The sequence below is a fragment of the Mus caroli genome, unplaced genomic scaffold (assembly GCF_978045245.1).
Source record: "Mus caroli unplaced genomic scaffold, Mus_caroli_1 scaffold_14, whole genome shotgun sequence".
NCBI lineage: Eukaryota > Metazoa > Chordata > Mammalia > Rodentia > Muridae > Mus > Mus caroli.
In genome coordinates this window covers 52,950,532-52,973,011 of record NW_028227269.1, presented here as the reverse complement: position 1 = coordinate 52,973,011, position 22,480 = coordinate 52,950,532, and the positions used below count along the sequence as shown (strand labels likewise).

Genomic DNA, 22,480 nt, shown 5'->3' with positions numbered 1-22,480 from the left:
AGAAACCCTGTCTCGAAAAAGCCAAAAAAAAAAAAAAAAAAAAAAAATGTGGTTGAAATGGGTAACTTTTTAGACATGGCTTTAAAGGTGAATCTGACTGCTGCTCACCTCAGCAGCACATGTATTAAATTGGAATGTGTAGAGAAGATTAGTGCAGCCGACTAATGTAAAAATGATTGCAGGGGCTGGTGAGATGGCTCAGTGGGTAAGAGCACCCGACTGCTCTTCCGAAGGTCCAGAGTTCTAATCCCAGCAACCACATGGTGGCTCACAACCATCCGTAACGAGATCTGGCGCCCTCTTCTGGAGTGTCTGAAGACAGCTACAGTGTACTTACATGTAATAAATAAATAAATCTTAAAAAAAAAAAAAAAAAAGATTGCAAATCCTTTTGGGGAGTTGAGGTGCAGTGGTCTCACCGTAAGGCCTTGGCTGGCCTCCAGCTCACAGAGCTCTGCCTGCCTTTGCTGCCTCAGATTAAAGTCACAAATCACACCCAGCTCAGTATTTTCTAAGCCCATCTGAGGATCAGCATTTACCTTTTAATAAACATTGTGGAAAGGAAGAAATGAGCTAGGTATGGTAGCCCTTGCCTTTAATCCCAGCACTGGGAAGGCAGAGGCAGCTGTATCTCTTTGAATGCCAGGCCAGCTAGGGTTACGTAGTGAAACATTCTGTCTCACAGAAAGAAGCGGGGGTTTGGGTGGGGTGCTAAATCGGGTCTACTGTTGGCATGCCTGTAGTCCTAGCCCTAGGGAAGTGGAGACTGGAGAGAGATCAGGAGTTCTAAGTCATCTTCAGTTTGTAGTGAGTTTGCAGCCATCCTGGACTACTTGGGACCCTGTCCAGAATAAGTAAAATCATGGAGACCAAAAATTAATAGTGAGTGGGTTTTCTTATTGAATGGTAAATAGTATCTAAAATTGGTTCAGATAGTCAGCTCTGTGCACATAGTATAAGCCATGAGCTATATATTTTACATGGGTGAGTTGTAAAGTATGTGAATTCTATTTCAATTAAACTATTGTTTATTAAAAACATTTAGGGGCTGGGAGCATAATTAGTGATTAAGCGTGAGCCCTGGCTCAAGCCCAAAACAAAGTATCTAGAAGTTCCCCGTGTGGGCCGGTGAGATGGCTTAGCAGTTAAGAGCACTGACTGCTCTTCCGATGGTCCTGAGTTCAAATCCCAGCAACCACATGGTGGCTCACAACCACCTGTAATGAGATCTGGCACCCTCTTCTGATGCATCTGAAGACAGCTACAGTGTACTTAGATATAATAATAAATAAATCTTTTAAAAAAGAAGAAGAAGTTCCCTGTGTGTAAGTGTCCCTGCTGCTGCTGATGGTGTTGCATCTAACTGTGTTAAGGGCTCAGCACACACTGTGAATGTTCTGTCTTGCAGGACCTCCTCTATAGAAGGTCTAGGTCGCTGGTGGACTATGAAAATGCCAATAAAGCACTGGACAAGGCGAGAGCGAAAAACAAAGATGTTCTACAGGCTGAAACTTCCCAACAGTTGTGCTGTCAGAAGTTTGAAAAAATATCTGAATCTGCAAAACAAGGTACTGAAGACCTCCTTTGGGCTCGGCACATGCTTTATGGTGGCCGTTCTAATTGTTTTATTTTTGTTTGCAGAACTGATAGATTTTAAGACAAGAAGAGTTGCTGCGTTCAGAAAAAACTTAGTGGAACTTGCAGAACTAGAACTGAAGCATGCAAAGGTAGTGTCATTAAATATTTAATCATGGGGGCTGGAGAGATGGCTTAGTGGTTAAGAGCACTGGCTGTTCTTCCAGAGGTCCTGAGTTCAAGTCCCAGCAACCACATGGTGGCTCACAACCATCTATAATGGGATCTGATGCCCTCTTCTGGTGTGTCTGAAGACAGTGACAGTGCACTCACATACATAAAATAAATAAATCTTTTTTTTTTTGGTTTTTCGAGACAGGGTTTCTCTGTATAGCCTTGGCTGTCCTGGAACTCACTTTGTAGACCAGGCTGGCTCGAACTCAGAAATCCGCCTGCCTTTGCCTCCCGAGTGCTGGGATTAAAGGTGTGCACCACCACGCCCGGCTCAATAAATCTTAAAAGACTATTTAATCATGTAATTTTAAATTGAATCAGTTATAAAATAGTTATAAAATAACTAATCCTTTGATCAACCTCCTACAGGAGATTGGCACAATTGCCCTTGGATTATTTGAATGTTTTCTTTTACACTTTTGTGTGTGTGTGCACATGTTTGCATGTATGTATGTGTGGAAGTCAAAGGACACCTCTTGGGTTTGCTTCTCCTTTGTATAAGTTTCCAGATAAGCTGAGGGTTTATCCAGATAAACTGAGGCTTAATTAGCCCTCTCATCGGTCCTTATTGGGGTTTTGTTGTTTTCAGTACTAAAACTACCTAGGAAAAGTAGGATTCCCAGCCAGCATTCTGTCACTGAGCTACATTCCCGTGCTGACAGCATGGGAATAAGGTTGTCTGTCTGTCTGTCTGTCTGTTGTTGTTGTTGTCGTTGTTGTTGTTATTGTTATTGTTGAGGCAGCTTCTTAACTCTACAGGCTTGGTTAGAGCTCACTAGGTAGACCAGGCTGGCCTTAAACTCAGTGATCTTCCTGCCTCAACCTCTACTTGGGACGTTGTACTTTAACCTACCCACATGCTGAGACACACACACAAACTGGTGTTTGCCAGTAGTGGTAATGTATACCTGTAGGATACACTGGAAGAGGCAGAGGTAGGGTCACAAGTTCAAGGCTAGCCTGGGTTACATCTTTGGTGCTGGAGAGATGCCACAGCAGTTACAAGCAGCACCCGAGTCAGGTGGCTCATAACCATCCTAGCTCCATGTTCAGGAGAGAGAACATCCTTTTGTGGCCTCCATAAACACCTGAGTATATGTGGGATACACATACAAATAAAAACATATCTTTTTAAAAAAGATATGTCTCAGAAAAAAAAATGAAAGCAATCAATATTCTATCTAGTGGGTGAATGGATGAATTGTAGCATATTAATACATAGGCTATTATTCTATGATAAGCATAAAAAGAAATAAAGTCCTAATAGAGCATGGAAGATTTTTTCATTTTTTGTTTTTTCTCTTGAGACAGGGATTTTGTATAGCCTTGGCTCTTCTGGAACTTGCTTTATAGAACAGGCTGACTTTGAACTCACAGAGATCCACCTGTCTCTACCTCCAGAGCAATGGGATTAAAGATGTGCCACCACCACTCAGCAAGATAATTTTTTAAAATTATTTTTATTTCATTGCCTGCGTGTATATCTGTGAGGGTGTTGGATCCCCTGGAACTGGAGTTAGAGACAGTCGTGAACTGCCATACTGGAAATTAAACCCAGGCTCTCTGGAAAAACAGGCAGTGCTTTTTAACCATTGAGCATCCATCTCTCCAGCCCCATATCCTTATGTTTTAAAACCCATCAGTGTGTGATGGAGAAAGAGCTCATCAGGCTAAGAGCTAAGTTTTTTTAGAGGGGATGGGGATGGGTTTCACCCCCAGCACTCACATGTGGTTTGTAACTCCAGTTCTAGGGAATAACAGGTCCTCTACAGGAACCAGGCATGCATGGAGTGTACATACATGCATACATACATGCATACATACAGGCATACAAAAGCTCATATACATAAAGTAAATCTGAGATTTTTGTTTAATCCATGAATGGTTCTTGCTCGAAACTGCTATTATGCTGGCTTCGGGATGTTGATTTTCATTTTTCTTCTCTGTGATGCCGATCAAATCCAGGACTTTGCATATGCTAGGCAAGTATTCTACCACTGAGCTACACCCCATCTTTAAATGTTGATTCTCTTTCTCTTTCTCTCTCTTTTTAATTTAAGACTAACATCTTCCAAAACTTACTCTGTAAATTCAGGCTCAGTTTAAACTCATGGCAATATTTCTGTCCTGAGTTCTAGGATTACCAGAATGTGCTAGAGTCTCAGAGTCAGTCAGTGTCTCTGTCTCTCTCTCTCTCTCCTTCCCTCGCTCCTCCCTCCCTCCCTTTTTCCTTCCCTCCCTCCCTTTCTCCTTCCCTCCCTCTCTCCCTCTCTCCCTCTCTCCCTCTTTCCCTCCCTCTCTCCCTCCCTCCCTACTGATCCAGAGGCAGCAGGCAGACCTCTCAGCACCATGTCTGCCTCCAAGCTGCCCTGCTTCCCACCATGATGATAATGGGCTGCATAGCTGACCCTGTGCACCACCCCCAACTTACCTGTTGTCCTCTACAGGAGTTCCCATGGTCACGGTGTTTCTTCACAAGAAGTACAAACTCTAGCTAACAACCATCTGGGATTGCAGATGGTCCACTAGACTTAGCTTTTTACTTGGGTTTCAGGGACTCAGCTTAGGTCACCAGGCTTGTGAAGCAAATGCCTTTACCTGTTTGTCTGCTCCTCTATTCACTGTACCTCAAGTTTAAAATGGCAGGGTTTTCTTATGTAGTCTAGCACGGTCTCAAACTGACAGCCTCCTGCCTCAGGCCCCCAGGAGCTAGGGTTACTGCCTGCAATGGAAAGTTCTTCCTGTAGCACAGTGTTGTGTCTTAGTCACTGTTCTAAATCTGTGAAGAGACACCATAACCGCGGCAACTCTTTTTTTTTTTCTTTTTGATTTTTGAGACAGGATTTTTCTGTGTAGGCTAGGCTGGCCTGGAACTCACAGAGATCCACCAGCCTCTGCCTCTGCCTCCTGAGGGCTGAGATTAGAGGCATCACCACCATCCAACTCAAAGAACCTGTTATAAAAGAAAGCATTTAAACGGGGACTGGCTTATAATTTCAGAGGGTGGTCCATTATTATCATGGTAGGGAGCGTGGAAGCATGCAGGCAGTAGCTAGAACAGTCTGAGACCTTCACATCCTGATCCACAGCAAAGAAAGCCTGGGTCTGGCTTGGGCATTTGAAACCCCAAAGCCACCCCACCCCCCAACCGCCTCCTTGACACAGTTCCTCTAACAAGGCACACCTCCTAATGTCACTCCCTAAGTATTTAAATATGAGCCTACTCAAACCACCACAGTGGTTGTGGGGAGTTTAAACCGGATCTCTGTAGTCTTGGCTATACTAGAACTTCCATAGATCCATCTACCTGCCTCTATGTCCCAAGTGCTGGGATTAAAGATGTGTCTCACCACCAGGTGGAGGCAGAGGCAGGCGGATTTCTGAGTTTGAGGCCAGCCTGGTCTACAGAGTGAGTTCCAGGACAGCCAGGGCTACACAGAGAAATCCTGTCTCAAAAAATGAGGAAAAAAAAAAATAATAGTAAGATGTGTCTCACCAGATCCCACTTTTTTTTTCACCAGAAGAGGGCGTCAGATCTCATTATAGATGGTTTTGAGCCACCATGTGGTTGCTGAGATTTGAGCTCACGACCTTCGGAAGAGCAGTCGGAAGAGCAGTCGGTGCTCTTAACCGCTGAGCCAGCCCGGGTTGTTTTTTTATTTTTTGTTTTTGAATATTAGTTTAATGCTATTACACAATTCAGAAATCAATTTCACTAGTTTACCTTGGACTCAAAAGTCTTATTTTACAGCTGGGCAGTGGTGGCACACGCCTTTAATCCCAGCACTTGGGAGGCAGAGGCAGGCAGATTTCTGAGTTCCAGGACAGCCAGGGCTACACAGAGAAACCCTGTCTTGAAAAACCAAAAAAAAAAAAAAAGCCTCATTTTACCCTTGCCAAAAACATGTCAAGGGTGTGGAAAGATGGTTGGCTGCTGAGAGCATTGGCTGCTCTGCTCTTGCAGAGGACCCAGGTTCTTCAGTCCCAGCACCCACGGTGACTTAAAGTGATAATTCCAGTTCTGGAGGGGCTGATGCCCACTTCAGACTGAGGGGTGCCAGGCACACAGGCAAAGCATTCAAGCACATACAATAAAAGTGAATCTTTAAACTAAGCCTTTGTGGCTCACACCTGCGATCCCAGCACTCTGGAGCCTGAGATAGGGGAATCATTAGTGCAAGGCCAGCCTGGTATACACCATAAAAGCTTTGTCTCAGATGTGAAATAAAATATATTTTTTTAAAAATGAATTTTTTTTTTAAGTAGAACAATCTAAACCATCCATTCTCATCTAGGTAGAAACTTATTTACTTAACAGGTTGGTACTTTGTTTTAATTGTGACATTAGAGTACAATTTTTCTCTTATGCTTGCTTTCTTGCTTGCTTGTGTGTGGCTCCTGACAAACATGCAGGCAAAAAACACCCATATACATCAAATAGTAATAAAAACAATATTTACAAACAACTCTTTGAAGCTTTTAGGACTGACATACCTGTTTCCTCCTTACCAGGGCAACCTCCAGCTCCTGCAGAACTGCCTTGCGGTTTTAAATGGAGACACATAGGCTTCACTCCGCCTTCTGTCAAAAAGGGCTGCCTTCAAATCCAGTTTGTTTTCCTGACGACCTCCCTCCGGCATCTAAGCTCACTGGGAACAACAGAGACAGCGGGCACAGTGCATCGGCTCTTCTTCTGAGAGACAGTGGAGCAGCAGGGCTCACCGGCTGCATGGCAGCGGCCTGCCACCTCGCACTCCACCTTCCAAGAAGCCCAAAGTTCAACCCTCTCTTTTCTTTGAGAAGCCTGTCTTACTGTGTTTATTTTCTATGGGGCGGTTCTGTGGCTGCAGGCCTTATTTAGAATCGCTTGTCCTGTTTTAACACTCTCAAAGTACTCTGTTCACACAAGATAAAGGTTGCCTTTCTGAATATTTTTTAAGCATCCTGTTCCCTTAGTTCTTTCATGTATCTGTGTAAAGCGTCTTAACGAAACTTACTTTGAGTTAATGAACGTAGAAGTTTCGGGTCAGACTTTATGTAAGCTTTATAAGTATGATCTCTGAAGAAAAGCAGATGCGTTAGTATGTTTGCCTTAAACTTGTGGACTAAACCAATATTGTAAACGCCCAGAGACAGCAGCGGCGTTTTGACTCCGTGCTCCTTGTATGGCTCTGGAATTCGGGGTAGCGATAATAAATCTACTCCGGCATTATGCTTTACAGTAAAAGTCTTTATCTTTTTTTTCTTTCATTCTCCCCTCCCCCACCCCCCCCACCACCCCCACCCCCCGTTTGAAATGGCCAAACCAGGTTCACTGAATGCTTTACCTCACATAGAGTGACCTTCTGGGTGCACTGATTCAAAATGCAGGAGTATCATGGTTCCCTAGATTCTCGTCTACAATTCCCTGGATTCCCTGTCTATCTCAGCAGATAACCGGGAGACATTGGTCAGCCGAGCCATTTGGTGGCTACCATGGCTGTCTAGTGAGTGGTATAGAGGAAAAGATGTCTGCTAGGAGGAGGGAGGGGCGCGATCCCCAGGACGAAAGGTGGGGTGCAGACAGGATGAAGAGTCCCTGCGTCTGTGTCACCTACGCCCGGTCTTTCTGACTGGCCCAGACTGCTTCCTGTGCCCCCAGTGTAAACTGGACTTGGATGATGGACTTCTCATATTTTTCTTACTCCTCTCCTATTTGGAAACCACAGGGAGTTTAGCCGGTCACCCTGGAACGGATTCCTAGTTTGTTTACATTTCTCCAAACCACCCTGACGATTCGGGTCAGGGTCTACCCAAGACCCAGACCCAGCCTCTCTCAGCGCACAGCGACCCAGGCTCCTCCCTCTGCTGGTTGGTGTGCTCGCTCTCTTCACGTGTTTGCCGGGGCCATTCCAACGTTGGTTTTCCTGTTGTCGGCCCAGACATCGTTTTTGTCCTTTGTGTGCAGTAACCCTAATTGGTAGAAACACACCCACGCGTGTCCCAGTGGGTGAGTGCAGGACCAAGGGCCCTTGCTTCTGGATTCCCTCCCATCCTCACCAGCTGCTCTTGAAGCCTCAATCCGATACGGGCAAGATCCTCTTCTGGCTCCTCCGTTCTCTGCTGTAAAGGACATGTTGACCTACCTCACAGGGATGTTGTGAGGACTAATAAATGTTGGTGCCGTGCTTCAGAAATGTGAAGGTGTTGTGTAATAGCCGAGAGATGGAAGAGGGACAAAGGATACCCGTGGGTTATTTTGTTTTTAAAAAGGTGGTCTATTTAGGAGCAGAAAGGAGTGAGTATTCTGAAAATTTTTATTAGATTTTTTTGCTTATTTTTTATTTACTCTGTATGAGCTCTTTCGCCTGCTCATCTGTCTGTCTGCTCCAAGTGCAGTGCTGGAGAAGGCCAGAAAGCGGGGAGGTGGGGTAGAGGAGAACATAGGATCCCCAGAACCGGAGCTTCAGTGTAGTGGATGCTGGGAAACCAACCAAGGGTCCTAGGGAAGAGCAGCCGGTGTACTCAGTCACAGAAACCGCTCTCCAACCCAGTTCTATTTTCAGATGAGTGCATGTAATGTGTGAGGGCAGGGACCTGAGCGGAAGTCAGAGGAGGGCTTCTGGGAGTCAAATCTCTCCTTCCACCACGTGGATGTGACTCCAGCTCTAAACTGTGGGGCAAATGTGTTTACCACCCCTAAGGCCACTTGACAGACCCCGGGTTCATTGTGACCATATGTCCTGGGGTCTGGGGTAGTAGGTAGCAGCTGCATATACTAGCTAGGGGGTGACCCCAGGACAGCTGCTGTGAGTCTTAAGGCCAGGCAAGCCCCAGAGGGGAACACCTGCCTCTGAAACTAGGGGAGGACAGGTGTGGTGCCTGCCTGTAACCCCAGCTGTGGCAGGGGAGCTCTGAGTCTCATGCCAGCCTAGTCTACATAGGAAGTTCCAGGCCAGCCAGGGACTAATAGATGTTACACTCCACCCACTCCCCAGAAGGGTTTGGAGCAGCAAACAGGGTGGCTCACTGGGTAAAGTTCCCTGCTGTCAACCGCTCTCCAACCCAGTTCTATTTTCAGATGAGTGTATGTAATGTGTGAGGGCAGGGACCTGAGCGGAAGTCAAAGGAGGGCTTCTGGGAGTCAAATCTCTCCTTCCACCACGTGGATGTGACTCCAGCTCTAAACTGTGGGGCAAAAGCCTGAGAACCTTGGTTTGATCCCCAGAGCCCTGGGGTTGGAGGAGAGAACCAGGCCCCAGAAGTTAGCACGCCCACATGCACAGGATTAGGTGTAGATGAAGGGACCCAAAGCAAGAAGCACGAATGTGCGTACAAACATCGCTCTCTATCTGGGGTATGCAGAGGAGAGCTTTGTGCCGGTGGAGCAGTCATTGACTGCTCTCTGCTACATCCCTGTACACACAACACCCACTCTGGATTCACTCCATTGAGGTGTCCGTGTTTGCCTATCATCCTGGCAGTCTAGGGAGAGGTGGCACTAGCAGATGCCAAAAGCATGCAGGGTTCCAAGCCCAGAGGCTGATTTTTACCTACCTGGTTGAGGAGGCCCAGGACATGAAACTGAGTCCTCAACACCATGGGAATGGAGTGGGGGTGGGGGTGGGGTGGGGTTTAAGAGTTTGGCAGTGAATGTGAAGAGGGACACACACATACGCACAAGACTTGCTGGAGGGACCGGTGTAGGCTCCAGACAACCCAAGAGACAGGTAGGAGATAGAGGACAAGGGAGAGGGATACATGGGGGGTGAGGGGTGGAGTGAGGGCCGGAGGAGGAGGGCCACCAAAGGACTCCTTCTGGACAGAGGGAGATAGACCTGAACCACTGGAAAATGGCAGTTTGTAAGGTAAAATGGGAAAGCCCAAGTTAAAATGAGGTGCTTCAACTTGATTGGATGTGTTAATTGGGGTGGTCAAAAGGGGGCTTTTAATTGCTGGACTTGAAAACTTTGGTAGCTGGGCCTTGATAGTCAGCTTCTAGAGGAGGAAGTGACCAAGTAACCGTGGAGGCTAGCTTTAGGGATGTAATCTAAGCGTGTTTTAGCACGGCAGAGGGAAGTGGGGAGAAGGACGAGGCCTTCTTGTTTGCCATGCTGCCCAGTGCTTGCCATGCTCTGGCTGATTTACTTGGGCAGTGAGGCTGGAAAGCTGGGTCAAGTGGAGGTGCAGAAAACGGAGCGAGGCTGTCTCCAGCAGCTAGATTTTAACAAGCTCCGGCTGCTGTCCGCTAACAGAGTCATTTGTTTGGGCTGGAAGTAGGGGCGCTGAGAGGGCCCATCCACCAAGAGCCTGTACCACTCTTGCAGAGAACGAGAGGATCAGCAGCATCCACGTTAGTCATCCCACGACAGCGCACAACTCCCACTTCCAGGGTTTCCCATCCCCTTCTCTTGGACTCCACGGAAACTGCGCACAGCACACGCGTACACTGCTGTGGACCCCTTTCTCCACACGATGGGAACTTCTTGTTATTTTTTCTTTTCTTTTTTCTTTTTTTTTTTTACAGAGCTGAGGACCGAATGCAGGGCCTTGCACTTGCTAGGCAAGCGCTCTACCACTGAGCTAAATCCCCAAACCCCCACCCCCATAAGAATTTCTTTCTTAAGGTGGAGGCAACAGGACTCAAAATAGCTTCAGGAAGTCCGTGAAACTGACCAGCTCCACCAGCCCCCACCCCCACCCCACCCTCCCAGGAGTGAACAGTAAGGGCTGCTGTGCTGAGGGTCACCCTCAGAGAAGCAAGCTGCAAAAGAGCCTCTGAGAGCAGACCAGAGAGGTGTAGATCGGCTGAGCCGCCTGCAGGGGGCACTCTCCAGCCTGCTCCCCTTCAGCGGCCTGAGGCTGCTCGGTGCGGTGTGCACTCACTCCGGGGGTTCCTGGCTCTCTTTGCTGAACTGTTTCCCAGGCTGAGCTCTGATGATGCAGCTCCTCACAGCAGAATAACAGCTCTGAGATTGAGTTGTTTGTAAGTAAACGCCTAGGCCCAAAGCTTTGGCTACTTCCCACTACCTTGTAAATCAATTATCCATTCATTCTCTTCTAGGTCCTGCCTCCAGGCTAGTTCTGGCTCCTAGGGTTCACTGGCCTACAGTCTCCATCAGCATTCTGGGAAAATAACTCTAGCTCAGAATCCTCTATCCAAAAATACAAAACAAAACAAACAAACAAACAAACAAACAAAAAGTTCGCCGGGCGTGGTGGCGCTCGCCTTTAATCCCAGCACTTGGGAGGCAGAGGCAGGCGAATTTCTGAGTTCGAGACCAAATCTTTTGGGTTCAGACTCCATCTTAGAGAACCTGACCTAAGGTTGAACTCAAGTTAACAGGCTGGTTCCTAGCACCTCATTCCAGGTTACCCCCCCCCCCCCCACACACACACACACATACACAAGACCTGTGTGTAGCACCAGTTTCCAGGTTACTGCCCAACAAATCTGCACCTTCAGGTTACAAATCTGCCCCTGACATTTCACTTCCTAAGAGCCACCAGTGAGGGGGAAAACTGAAGCTGAGTTTAGGGTTTGGCTCCCAGCACCAGCCAATTACGTTAAAGGCTGCAGTGGCCCTCCTCTCAGAAGTGCACCAGGCTAGATACCAGACCTTTCTTGCCTCTACAAATGCTTGCCTGAAACTGGGTTCGGGGCCACGCCCCATTCTCCCGTGTCAGAGAAGGTGATATAGCCCAAACTCGAGCTTAAATAAAGAGACCCCAATGCTATGCAAGGGATTCGACCGCTTGGTGGTCTTCTTCGGGTTTCCTGGCCCAGCGCTCCCACTTCCCATTTCCCGCCTAAGCTAATATGCCAACAGCTTTTTTATTGACAGGTGATGCTTCCCAACAGGACCCAAGAGAGTCTCTCTACACAGCTGTCTTTGAGTCATCCCTGCTCCTGTAAGTCACCCTTCACCCGTAGTATTACTGTAAGCAGCTCCAATGAGGATCCTTGGTCCACCGAGGTGGAGTTGGACTTTGGTAGCAACCGTACTTTTGTCTGCTGTGGGCCCCCTATCTGGAGTGCGTAGACCTGTGTGTTGCCTATCCCTTGAAAAGGCTTGGCACACAACAACTTGCAATTAAACAACAAAAACAAAAACAAGAAGCTTTTGAAGGGAAGTGAGGTGAGACACTCCCTGTACTTTGTATCGTATGGTGGAGTTTGTCCACCCACATCCCTCTGCTTCCTCGAAACTCGGGGTGTTGAAGAGGTGTCTGTTGGAATTTAACATTGACCGGGGGAAACTAAAACTGAGCACCGCAGACAGGAAGGACTACCCTCTACAAACCCACACCCCTGTCGACCATACCCAGAGAAGACCCATTGGAGAGAGCTGTCTGTATTCCAGAGCAGTATAAACCAGCCCACCTAACCGTGGCCTCTGGGCACCGAGCCGCCTGCTGATTTCCAAGTAGAGCAACTGGGGAGGCAGAGAACTTAGAACAGGGGTTTTGATTTTCATTTCCTGGCAGATGCTCTCCCTGGGGACTGGCCTGTGTCTTAACTGGTCAGAGCTGTGTGTGTCCTGTGTGTGGCCCAAGCTGTTTGGGGGGGCGGGGGGGACGGGGGACGGAGGGGATTAAAAAAAAAAAAAAGTCGATCCTGGAGGCCAGAAGCAAGATCTGTCGACTGGAAAGCACTGATCATCAGCGTGCAGATCCCACAAAATGACGAGTCCAGCTAGATGTAATGGCTGGGTTTGTGCTTTTGACATGAGATAGGAAGGGAGCCTCAGTGGAGGAAAGGCCTCTGTGAGATTCTCAATTAGTGATCGTGAACCATCCCTGAGTTCCATAAGAAAGCAAGCCATGTAAAGCCAGCCAGTCAGCAGCACTCCTTCATGGCCTCTGCATCAGCCCCTACCTCAGGCCCTGCTCACGGTCCTGTCCTGATGCCCTACAATGCCGGACTATGATCCGAAAGTGTAAGCCAAAGAAACTCTTTCTTCCCCAGCTTGCTTTTTTGGTCATGGTGTTCTGTGAAAGAAATAGAAAACCCCTAACTAAGCCATTAGTGTGAGAGTGAATATTTTAAAAGGGAGGGAGGGAGGGAGCCGGGCGGTGGTGGCGCTCGCCTTTGAACCCAGCACTTGGGAGGCAGAGGCAGGTGTATTTCTGACTTCGAGGCCAGCCTGGTCTACAGAATGAGTTCCAGGACAGCCAGGGCTACACAGAGAACCCCTGTCTCAAAAACAAAATTAAGGGCTGGTGAGATGGCTCAGTGGGTAAGAGCACCCGACTGCTCTTCCAAAGGTCCGGAGTTCAAATCCCAGCAACCACATGGTGGCTCACAACCATCTGTAACGAGATCTGACTCCCTCTTCTGGAGTGTCTGAAGACAGCTACAGTGTACTTACATATAATCAATAAATAAATCTTTAAAAAAAATTTAAAAAAAATTAAAAGGTAGGGAGGAAGGGAGGGTGGGTGGGAGGGAAGGAAAATGAAAAACTAATTCACTCCTTCAATGTATACCAATAGTTTGGAGTCAGTTAAAGGGGATGGGAGGGAGCGTGCAAGATGGCTCTGCAGGTAGAAGCTGCTTAGAGTTACAGCCACTCCTAATGACCGGAGAGGAATCCACCCCCACCACCATAAAAATAAGTGAGGCAACAGGAAGAGTAGGTCCAGACCCTTCTCTTGCGTCTGGTTCGCAACCGTTAGGTTCCAGGCAGGTGTGAGCCTCCATAGTCAGTGTAGCAATGTTTTCTGCCTGAGAACTTGTAGGCGGGTTTATATGTGTATTTCATAGGGCGGAGAGTGTAGCTCGACAGGGTAGACTGACTTGCTTGCCTCGGCACGCACAAACCCCCGAGGGTCATCCCAGGCCATAAAGAAACCTTAGTCAGTTCATCTCATATATACATAGTGTGCCCGAGGCTGTGTGCCCATCGCGGTCTCCTTCAGGCCAGGGGAAGAAAAAAGAAAAGAAGAGAGGAGAAGAGAGAAAAGAGAGGAGAGGAGAGGAGAGAAAGAGAAGAGGAAGAGAAGAGAAGATTGGCCGCCTGTGGGCGGGGCGTATGCAGATGAGAGGCGCGCATTGGCTGCCGGTCCCGGGGAACCCGAAGAAGCAGTCTCGCGTGGAGTGTCCCGCGTGACAGGCGTGTGATTTTCGTGAGAGAGGAGCTCAGTGGCAGAGGTGTGGAGGGCGTGAGGGCGAGGCGGTGGCGCGGAGGAGGCGACCGTGCGTTTGAAAGGAGTGCGTGTTGAAGGAGAGCGTGTTGTGGGCGGCAGCAACTCATACTTACCTGGCAGGGGAGATACCATGATCACGAAGGTGGTTTTCCCAGGGCGAGGCTTATCCATTGCACTCCGGATGTGCTGACCCCTGCGATTTCCCCAAATGCGGGAAACTCGACTGCATAATTTGTGGTAGTGGGGGACTGCGTTCGCGCTCTCCCCTGGTATTTGTGGTTCTAAAAGACAGAGTGAACTAGCTAAGTGCACGCTGCCTTCTTAAGAAGAGCTCCTAAGAGCCTCTAAGGTTTCGCTCTTATCTGCAGTGGTGTTGAGCTGTTAGACAGGTCAACTGTTATGGTCTTTTACTGGATTCTTCTGGAGTCCGTTAGGGAACTGGGCAAGAGTCATTGTAGGTCTATGAGGGTGCACACAGTTCCGGAGGACTGTATTACATAGGTCTGCACTTCATTTTTTCCCCTTTGTTCTCCTGGGGTTCTGGAGCCTCTTTCTGCTACAGCCAAGGACCTTGCCCAGTCAACAGCTCCTTGCTCCAAAGCACCAGCAACCATGTTGCCCATCCACAGGGCATATAGTGGGCCCCTGCAGTCGGGTCGGGCAGCCCCAGAGAGAGGAGACAGAGAGGACTTTGTGGCCGACTTCGCCGGAGGCGGGCCAGCAGGGATGAGTGCTTTTCCGTTTCATCCTCAGCTGATAATGGAGGGTTCATCTCTGCAATGCCGCTCTGATCAACTTTCTAATCCAGCACCTCTACTCTTTCTGAGGTCCCCAGGTCCAATGACTACCTGCTCTAGGCCAGCCTGGGTTGTTGAGTGACAAGACACCCTGTCCCAAAAGCTGGTTGAAATGACCCCAAGGAAAGGGAAGAAGTACCCTTCCTTTCTGGGTTGGTCAGGTGGCAGTCGCTTCTCCAAAGATGGAATGAGTAGAGAGAGCACGGCCAACCCTGGGGGCTGGTTGAGCACAGTTGAACCTGGCCACACACTCAAACTCCAGTCCTTTGAGCCGGCACCTTTGTTGTCTTTAAGGCTGGGCGCTGGGACTGCATCTCTTTGGTTCAAGCTTCTAGCGTCCGTTTTGCAGAACCAGAACAGTTCTAGGTGCTGGAAGTCGATATATATAATCTCCATATCTATATGTCTAGAGAGGCGGCTCAGCAGTTAGTATTGGGTTGCTCTTCCAGAGGACCCGGGTTCAATTCCCAGCATCCACACGGTAAGGTAACTCACGATTGTAATTCCAGTTCTAGGGATCTGATGCCCTCTTCCGTCCTCTATTGGGCACTGTACACAAGTGATACACAGATATACACACAGGCAAAACACTTATACCCATTAAACTAAACAAATCTCTTAAGTAATAATACTAATAATAATTTGGTGGTGGTGGTGGTGGTGTGGTGGTGGTGGTGGTAGTAATTTTGGTTTTGTGAGACAGGGTTTCTCTACGTAGCCCTGGCTATGCTAGAACTCTCTCTCTAGAGAACTCAGAGATGTGCATGACTCTGCCTCCCAAGTACTGGGATGGAAAGAGAGAGAGAGAGAAAAAAGAAAGAAGAGAGAGAGAGAGAGAGAGAGAGAGAGAGAGAGAGAGAGAGAGAGAGAGAGAGAGAGAGAGAAAGGAAGGAAGGAAGAGAAAGAAAGGAAGATAAAAAGGTAGAAAAAAAAAGGTTGTTTCGTGTGTAGAGATGTTTTGCCTGGATATATGATTGTGAATTGAGCCCTGTTTCCCTGGATGCGCAGCCACTGCTCTTAACCTCTGAGCCATCTCTCCAGCATCGGGATACTTTCAAAAGTTGAGTTCAATACCAATCTCAATTAACTTGCGAAGTTGACGTCTCAAGTTTGCTGTAGAGAAACACACATACACACACACACACACATACACACACACACACACACACACACACACACACACACATCCACCCCATTCCACACACCAGTTCTTCTGACATGCTGGTTTCAAGTTTAAAGCACTGGTCCCTGTTTTTGTTTTTCACCTTGGTAGCAAGCCAATCAAGTGTTCCAAGGTAACGGTCAACAAGTCTGGCGTCCAGTGCCTCCGTTTAGGGGCACTACCGGGGCCACGGCAGCCGGGGCCGGTCAAATCTGCTACTGGTCAAAAGCCTGATCCCGGGTGTTTTGACTGAGCATGTTCATGTATTTAATACACGGGTGCTGAGGATCAACCTGACACGCTAGGCATGTCCTCTTTCACCAAGCCACATATAAGCCCCTACCCAAGCCCCGATTCTCGTGTGTCAGCGTTTGGAGACTGGGTCTCACTGTGTAGCTCTGGCTGTCACGGAACTCGCTTTGTAGACCAGCCCGGCCGCCTGGAACTCCTAGAGATCCCACTGCCTCCGCCTCCTGAGAGCTGGCTGGGAGGGACTAAAGGCTGGAGCCAAACAACCATATCTGGCACAAAGTCCTAGTTTTTTCATTGAAGTTTCAGGAGCAGGCCGCACTCTTGTTTCTGCCACCTCACAATATGCAGGACAAATTACATATATAACTTTTTTTTTTTTCCTAAACAAAAGTTTCAAGAACATCGTTTTGTTGTCATGACAAAAACAAACGCAAAAGTCAAACGTGGATCCCCAAAATTGAGAGAGTGACAATAATTTCCTTTCCCTATTTGTCATCATCAGCATGCGGCAGTTCTACGTAGTAGTGCGATTCATTATGACGTTTTCATACGCGTACACAATGTATTTCAACCCTGTTCGTGACTCTGGTCACTCTCCTGTCTCCCAAACACTCTCGCAGAGCCCCTTCCTCTTCCCAACCATCCTCCTCCACTTAATTTTTTTTAAAAAAAGATTTGCTTGTTTATTTCATGTATGTGGGTACACTGTTGCTGTCTTTAGACAACGCCAGAAGACGACATCGATTGCCCATTACAGATGGTTGTGAGCCACCATGTGTTTGCTGGGAATTGAACTCAGGACCCTTGGAAGAGCAGTCAATGGTCTTAACCGCTGAGCCATCTCTCCGGCCCCTATTTTATTTTATTTTATTTTATTTTTACCTTAATATGTATTCATGTGCTCCTGAGTGTACGGCACCATACGAACCTGTGCAGGTCAGAGGAGGATCCTGGATCCCCTGGAACTGGGGTTGTGCTGGCTTGCGCTAGATACAAGTTACTGCCTGTGAGAGGAGGGAACCTCGGTTGAGAAACTGCCTCCAAAAAGCTCAGGCAGGGAAGCGCGAAGGGCATTTACTTATCAGTAGTGATGATGGGAAGGCCCAGCTCAGCGTGGGGCAGTGCTACCCCTGGGCTGGTAAGAAACCTTGGCATGCACAAATCCCCGAGTGTGTGGTGTGGTCCCCAGTATGGACGATGGCATCTACGCAGGATCAGAAAGTTAAGGGTCATCTCAGGTTGCATAGTGCGATCAAAAGTTTAGGGTCATCTCAGGCTCCAGGCTACACAGTGCGCTCGAAGTCACTGCCCGGGTCTCGATGTCTTGCCTGCTAAAAAAAAAAAAGAGCGAGAGAGCGAGCGCGAAATCTAGAGCGAGAGCTAGAGCAAGAGCAAGCGGCGCGTGGGCGGGGCGTATGCAGATGAGAGGCGCGCAGTGGCTGCTGGTCGTGCGGATCCCGAAGGGCCACGTCTGGGGTGGAGTGTGTCGCGTGACACGCGTGTGATTTTCGTGAGAGAGGAGCATCGTGGCAGAGGTGTGGAGGGCGTGAGGGCGAGGCGGTGGCGCGGAGGAGGCGACCGTGCGTTTGAAAGGAGTGCGTGTTGAAGGAGAGCGTGTTGTGGGCGGCAGCAACTCATACTTACCTGGCAGGGGAGATACCATGATCACGAAGGTGGTTTTCCCAGGGCGAGGCTTATCCATTGCACTCCGGATGTGCTGACCCCTGCGATTTCCCCAAATGCGGGAAACTCGACTGCATAATTTGTGGTAGTGGGGGACTGCGTTCGCGCTCTCCCCTGGCTTTCTCTGGTTGCAAAAGTAAGGCTGTAGCATCTTAATTTCTCTTTTCAAGCCTTGTTTCTTCTCGTAGTCGTGATGGGCTCTACCTATTTTGGAAGTAAAAAGACCCTGCGAGTGGAGGTTTCTTGCTCTCAATGCCTGGACTCACGGGCTGTCACGTGGAACTGTAAACCAGTTAAAGCTTTCCTCCTCATGTTGCGTTTTTTTGTCTGTGGTGTTTCCAAAGGAAACCCTAAAATAGTATTGGGAATCATACCGGCGGGTGCCAGACCCCTCCTCTACCTTCATGTCTTACTCGTTTGGTCTGCGTGGGTTTGTTTGATTGTTTTGGGGTTTTTTGTTTGGCCGGGTGATTCCGTTTGCCCAGCCCCTTCGGGGTTCACAACCAGAAGGAGGATGTGTGTGCCACCAGCGAAAGAAGACTTGGACCAAGGAGTGTGGTTCACACATTCTGGCACTGAGACAACTCAGGCCACCTTTATATAACATCTCCCCCGCCGGTCCTCCAGCCCAGGCTGAGAAGATTTTACATCCATTTTCTCCCATACACAGTCTCTTTTAAGAACTTTCTACACTTAATAACGTACGGACACACTGTACCCTTCCTCAATCCCCGAGGTTTCCGCTAACCCTTGGTCTGTATCAAGAAGGAGGAAACATTGGTTTGGCTGGCTGGCTGGTTGGTTGGTTGGCTGGTTGGCTGATTGGTTAGCAGCTGGTCGGTCGGTTAGTTGGTTTGTTTTGTTTTTTCCAGACAAGGTTTCTCATGGCTATCCTGGAACATATTCTGTAGACCAAGCTGTAGACCAGGGGATCCATTTACATCTGTTGCAAGATATTTGGTCACACTGTGAACCCCGAGATTGTGTCGTTTACTGGAAAAACCTGTTTCTAGTTGTTAGGGGCTGGAGAGATGGCTCAGCGGTTAAGAGCACTGACTGCTCTCCCAGAGGTCGAGTTCAAATCCCAGCAACCACATGGTGACTCACAACCATCTGTAACAGGATCTGATGCCCTCTCCTGGTGTGTCTGAAGACAGCTACAGTGTACTCCTCATATACATAAAATAAATAAAACCTTTTAAAATTTAAAAAGAAAAAAAAAAGGGGGCTGGTGAGATGGCTCAGTGGGTAAGAGCACCCGACTGCTCTTCCGAAGGTCCAGAGTTCAGGTCCCAGCAACCACATGGTGGCTCACAACCATCCGTAACGAGATCTGGTGCCCTCTTCTGGAGTGTCTGAGGACAGCTACAGTGTACTTACATATAATAAATAAATAAATCTTTAAATAAATAAATAAAAAGAAAAAAAAAAGAGGGCTGGTGAGATGGCTCAGCGGTTATGAGCATCGACTGCTCTTCCAAAGGTCCTGAGTTCAAATCCCAGCAACCAGTTGGTGGCTCACAACCGTCTGTAACAAAAATCTGATGCCCTCTTCTGGAGTGTCTGAAGATAGCTACAGTGTACACACATTAAACAAACAAACAAATCCTTTTAAAATAAATAAATAGATAGATAAATAACAAATTTTTAAAAAGAAAGTAAATTTAGTTTGTAGAAGGAAGCACCTATGTTTAAAAGTGAAGTGTAATTGAAAGGCACACAAAGTGACAAATCAGAGAAAGACTTGACAGTAGAATATGCCCAACTCTCACGAGGACAGGGAGAAAAGAGAGGCTACTTAAAGAGATGGCAGTGCAGAGAGAAAAAAGGAGAGAAGGCAGGTTTATTGGGACAGCTGTTACAGAGACGGGTTGCAGAAAGAGAATGAGGAGGAGCCAGAAGATTAGAACAGATTGCCAAAGTTAGTATGAGGCCAGGCAGAAGTTGAAAGAAGCCAGTTTGCCGGGCAGTGGTGGCTGGCGCACGCCTTTAATCCCAGCAACTAGGGAGGCAGAGGCAGGCTGATTTCTGAGTTCGAGGCCAGCCTGGTCTACAAAGTGAATTCCAGGACAGCCAGAGCTATACAGAGAAACCCTGTCTCAAACCCACCCTGCCACCACCACCACCACCACAAAAAAAAAAAAAAAAAAAAAAGATTGTACCGAGGCTAAAAGCTTCCAGGACTAGGCCTATGTTAGCAGACAGAGGCAGTAAGCCTCTGAGAGGACAACTACTGCTGGCAAAATGAAAGATACTAGCGGTAGAAGCTCGTGGAGCCCCAGTGGTTTAGCTTGTGGAGTCGTCTGCACCGTTTAGTCCCAGTCCCCCTCGGCGTTTTCAGGGCCAGCCTACCTCGCCCCTTGGCGCCATGACCACTACCACTGCCTTTAAGGGTGTGGACCCTAACAGCAGGAACACCTTCCGGGTTTTGCGGCCTCCAGGTTTTTGGGTCCAATTTTTCATTAGGCTTTGATGAGCCAACAGAACAGCCTGTGAGGAAGAACAAGATGGCTTCTAACATCTTTGGGACACCTAAAGAGAACCCCCCATCTTGGGCCAAGTCAGCAGGTGCCAAGCCTAGGGGTGACAGGGAAGATTCGGAGTCGCCAGGAACACAGAGAAGTGACTCGTCTGAAGCAAGCTCTGGAGATTTCTTAGACCTCAAGGGAGAAGGGGATATGCATGAAAATGTGGACACAGATTTCCAAGCCAACCTGGCACAGATGGAAGAGAAGCCGATGCCCAATGCTCCTGTGCCCAGCCCAGTGGCTCCAGCCCCGGTGCCATCCAGGAGAAACCCCCCTGGCAGCAAGTCCAGCCTGGTCTTGGGTTAGCTTCTTGTGTTGGAACTCTGTGCTTTCTGTTTTTCCATGCTTGTGAACTGCACAACGTGAGCCTGACTGTACATCTTTTGGATTTGTTTCATTAAAAGAGAAGGAAGCACTAAGAAAGAGAGAGAGAGAGAGAGAGAGAGAGAGAGAGAGAGAGAGAGAGAAAGAAAGAAAGAAAGAAAGAAAAGAAAGAAAGAGAAAGAAAGAAAGAAAAAAGAAAGAAAGAAAGAAAGAAAGAAAAGAAAAGAAAAGAAAAGAAAAGAAAAGAAAAGAAAAGAAAAGAAAAGAAAAGAAAAGAAAAGAAAAGAAAAGAAAAGAAAAGAAAAGAAAAGAAAAGAAAGAAAGAAAGAAAGAAAGAAAGAAAGAAAGAAAGAAAGAAAGAAAGAAAGAAAAAGAACTTTGGATTCCCATTGCTGTGAAGAGGCACCGCGATCAAGGTAACTCTCATTTAGTTGGGGCTGGCTTACATGTACCATTACAGTCCATCAATAATCATCAAGGTGGGAGGAGGGCAGCTTCCAGGCAGGCATGGCACAGCGACTCCAACAAGGCCACACTCCCTAATAGTAGTGCCACTCCCTGGGCCAAGCATATTCCGACCGCCACCCCGAAGTTCGGGGAACTCGGAAGGGGCCCACCCAATCTCTCTCTTTCTGTAAGAACTGTGAGGGTGGAAGGAGAGCTGTGAGGAGACCTTGCCTTCTGGCTCCCAGACACATAGCCAACATGTCCTATCAACCTCTATACAGTCCAGAAGCTGGCAAGGCTCAACAACATCTGCTTTTGCAACCAGAGAAAGCCAGGGGAGAGCGCGAACGCAGTCCCCCACTACCACAAATTATGCAGTCGAGTTTCCCGCATTTGGGGAAATCGCAGGGGTCAGCACATCCGGAGTGCAATGGATAAGCCTCGCCCTGGGAAAACCACCTTCGTGATCATGGTATCTCCCCTGCCAGGTAAGTATGAGTTACTTCAGCCGCGTGCGCATAGTCCCTCACCGCCCACTCACTTCTAACATACGGTCACCGCGTCCGCACGTCCGCTTCGCCATCATGCCCTCCAGACCGGTCGCTGTCTTATCATCTCTCAGGTAAATCATAATCACCTCATAAGACTACATACGACATATTCGCGGGACGCAGCACCCTGGAGCCACCGGACCGACAGCCTCCGCGCGCAGCCTCATATGCATGCGCTCCGCCCTCACCCTGAAGTCGGAGGCCCTAAACCCCACCCCACCCCTACCCTGCTCCGAGACTCCGCCCAGTGTGCACCCAACGCCAAGGGCCAGCCCCAGTGGAACCTGAAGAGACTCCGCGGACAGAGCCCCGTGACCACCCTTTAGACACACACCATCCGTGGGGACCCTGTCCTGATCGCGTTTGCGTCCAACTTCCAGAAACACGACTCGCCGGGGTGTCCATTCAGAGTTGTGGAGAGCCTGTATTTCCAGCACAATCCAGCACAAGGAGGACCAAGAGTTCAAAGCCACCCTCAGCCAGATAGAGACTGTGAGGCCAGCTTGGGCTACAAGGGGCCGTATCTCAAAAGGAAAAAGAAAAGGAAGAAAGAAAGAAAGAAAGAAAGAAAGAAAGGAAGGAAGGAAGGAAGGAAGGAAGGAAGGAAGAAAGAAAGAAAGAAAGAAAGAAAGAAAGAAAGAAAGAAAGAAAGAAAGAAAGAAAAAGAAAAAAGAGAAAGAGAGAAAAAAGGAAAAGGAAAAGGAAAAGGAAAAGTTCACAGGAGGGGCAGATGGCTTAGCCCGTTCAAGTGCATGCTACAGAGGCAGAGAGGCCAAGGGGACGGCAGATCTCAGTGAG

General features: G+C 48.2%; 1 protein-coding gene, 3 non-coding genes and 1 pseudogene across 4 annotated transcripts in view; 4 read left to right on the top strand and 1 right to left on the bottom strand.

Annotated features, from left to right (window-relative positions):
* Nucleotides 1–7,036, top strand: part of Snx6 (sorting nexin 6) — a 41,345-nt gene extending 34,309 nt beyond the window's left edge. Inside the window, exons 12-14 of the mRNA XM_021178804.3 lie at nucleotides 1,409–1,568; nucleotides 1,642–1,727; nucleotides 6,322–7,036. Coding sequence (XP_021034463.1) covers nucleotides 1,409–1,568; nucleotides 1,642–1,727; nucleotides 6,322–6,375 — 300 coding nt within the window. The 3' untranslated portion in view covers nucleotides 6,376–7,036. The remainder of the gene's footprint in view (nucleotides 1–1,408; nucleotides 1,569–1,641; nucleotides 1,728–6,321) is intronic.
* A 7,007-nt stretch (nucleotides 7,037–14,043) lies between these two features.
* LOC115032860 (U1 spliceosomal RNA) lies at nucleotides 14,044–14,207 on the top strand. Its single transcript, XR_015045307.1, has one exon. It is a non-coding gene; the product is annotated as a U1 spliceosomal RNA (small nuclear RNA).
* Nucleotides 14,208–17,785: 3,578 nt separating this feature from the next.
* LOC147001238 (U1 spliceosomal RNA) lies at nucleotides 17,786–17,949 on the top strand. The gene has a single exon (XR_015045304.1). It is a non-coding gene; the product is annotated as a U1 spliceosomal RNA (small nuclear RNA).
* A 2,246-nt stretch (nucleotides 17,950–20,195) lies between these two features.
* LOC147001237 (jupiter microtubule associated homolog 1 pseudogene) lies at nucleotides 20,196–20,666 on the top strand (annotated as a pseudogene).
* A 797-nt stretch (nucleotides 20,667–21,463) lies between these two features.
* Nucleotides 21,464–21,627, bottom strand: LOC147001236 (U1 spliceosomal RNA). The gene has a single exon (XR_015045302.1). It is a non-coding gene; the product is annotated as a U1 spliceosomal RNA (small nuclear RNA).
* Between the last annotated feature and the right edge of the window lie 853 nt (nucleotides 21,628–22,480).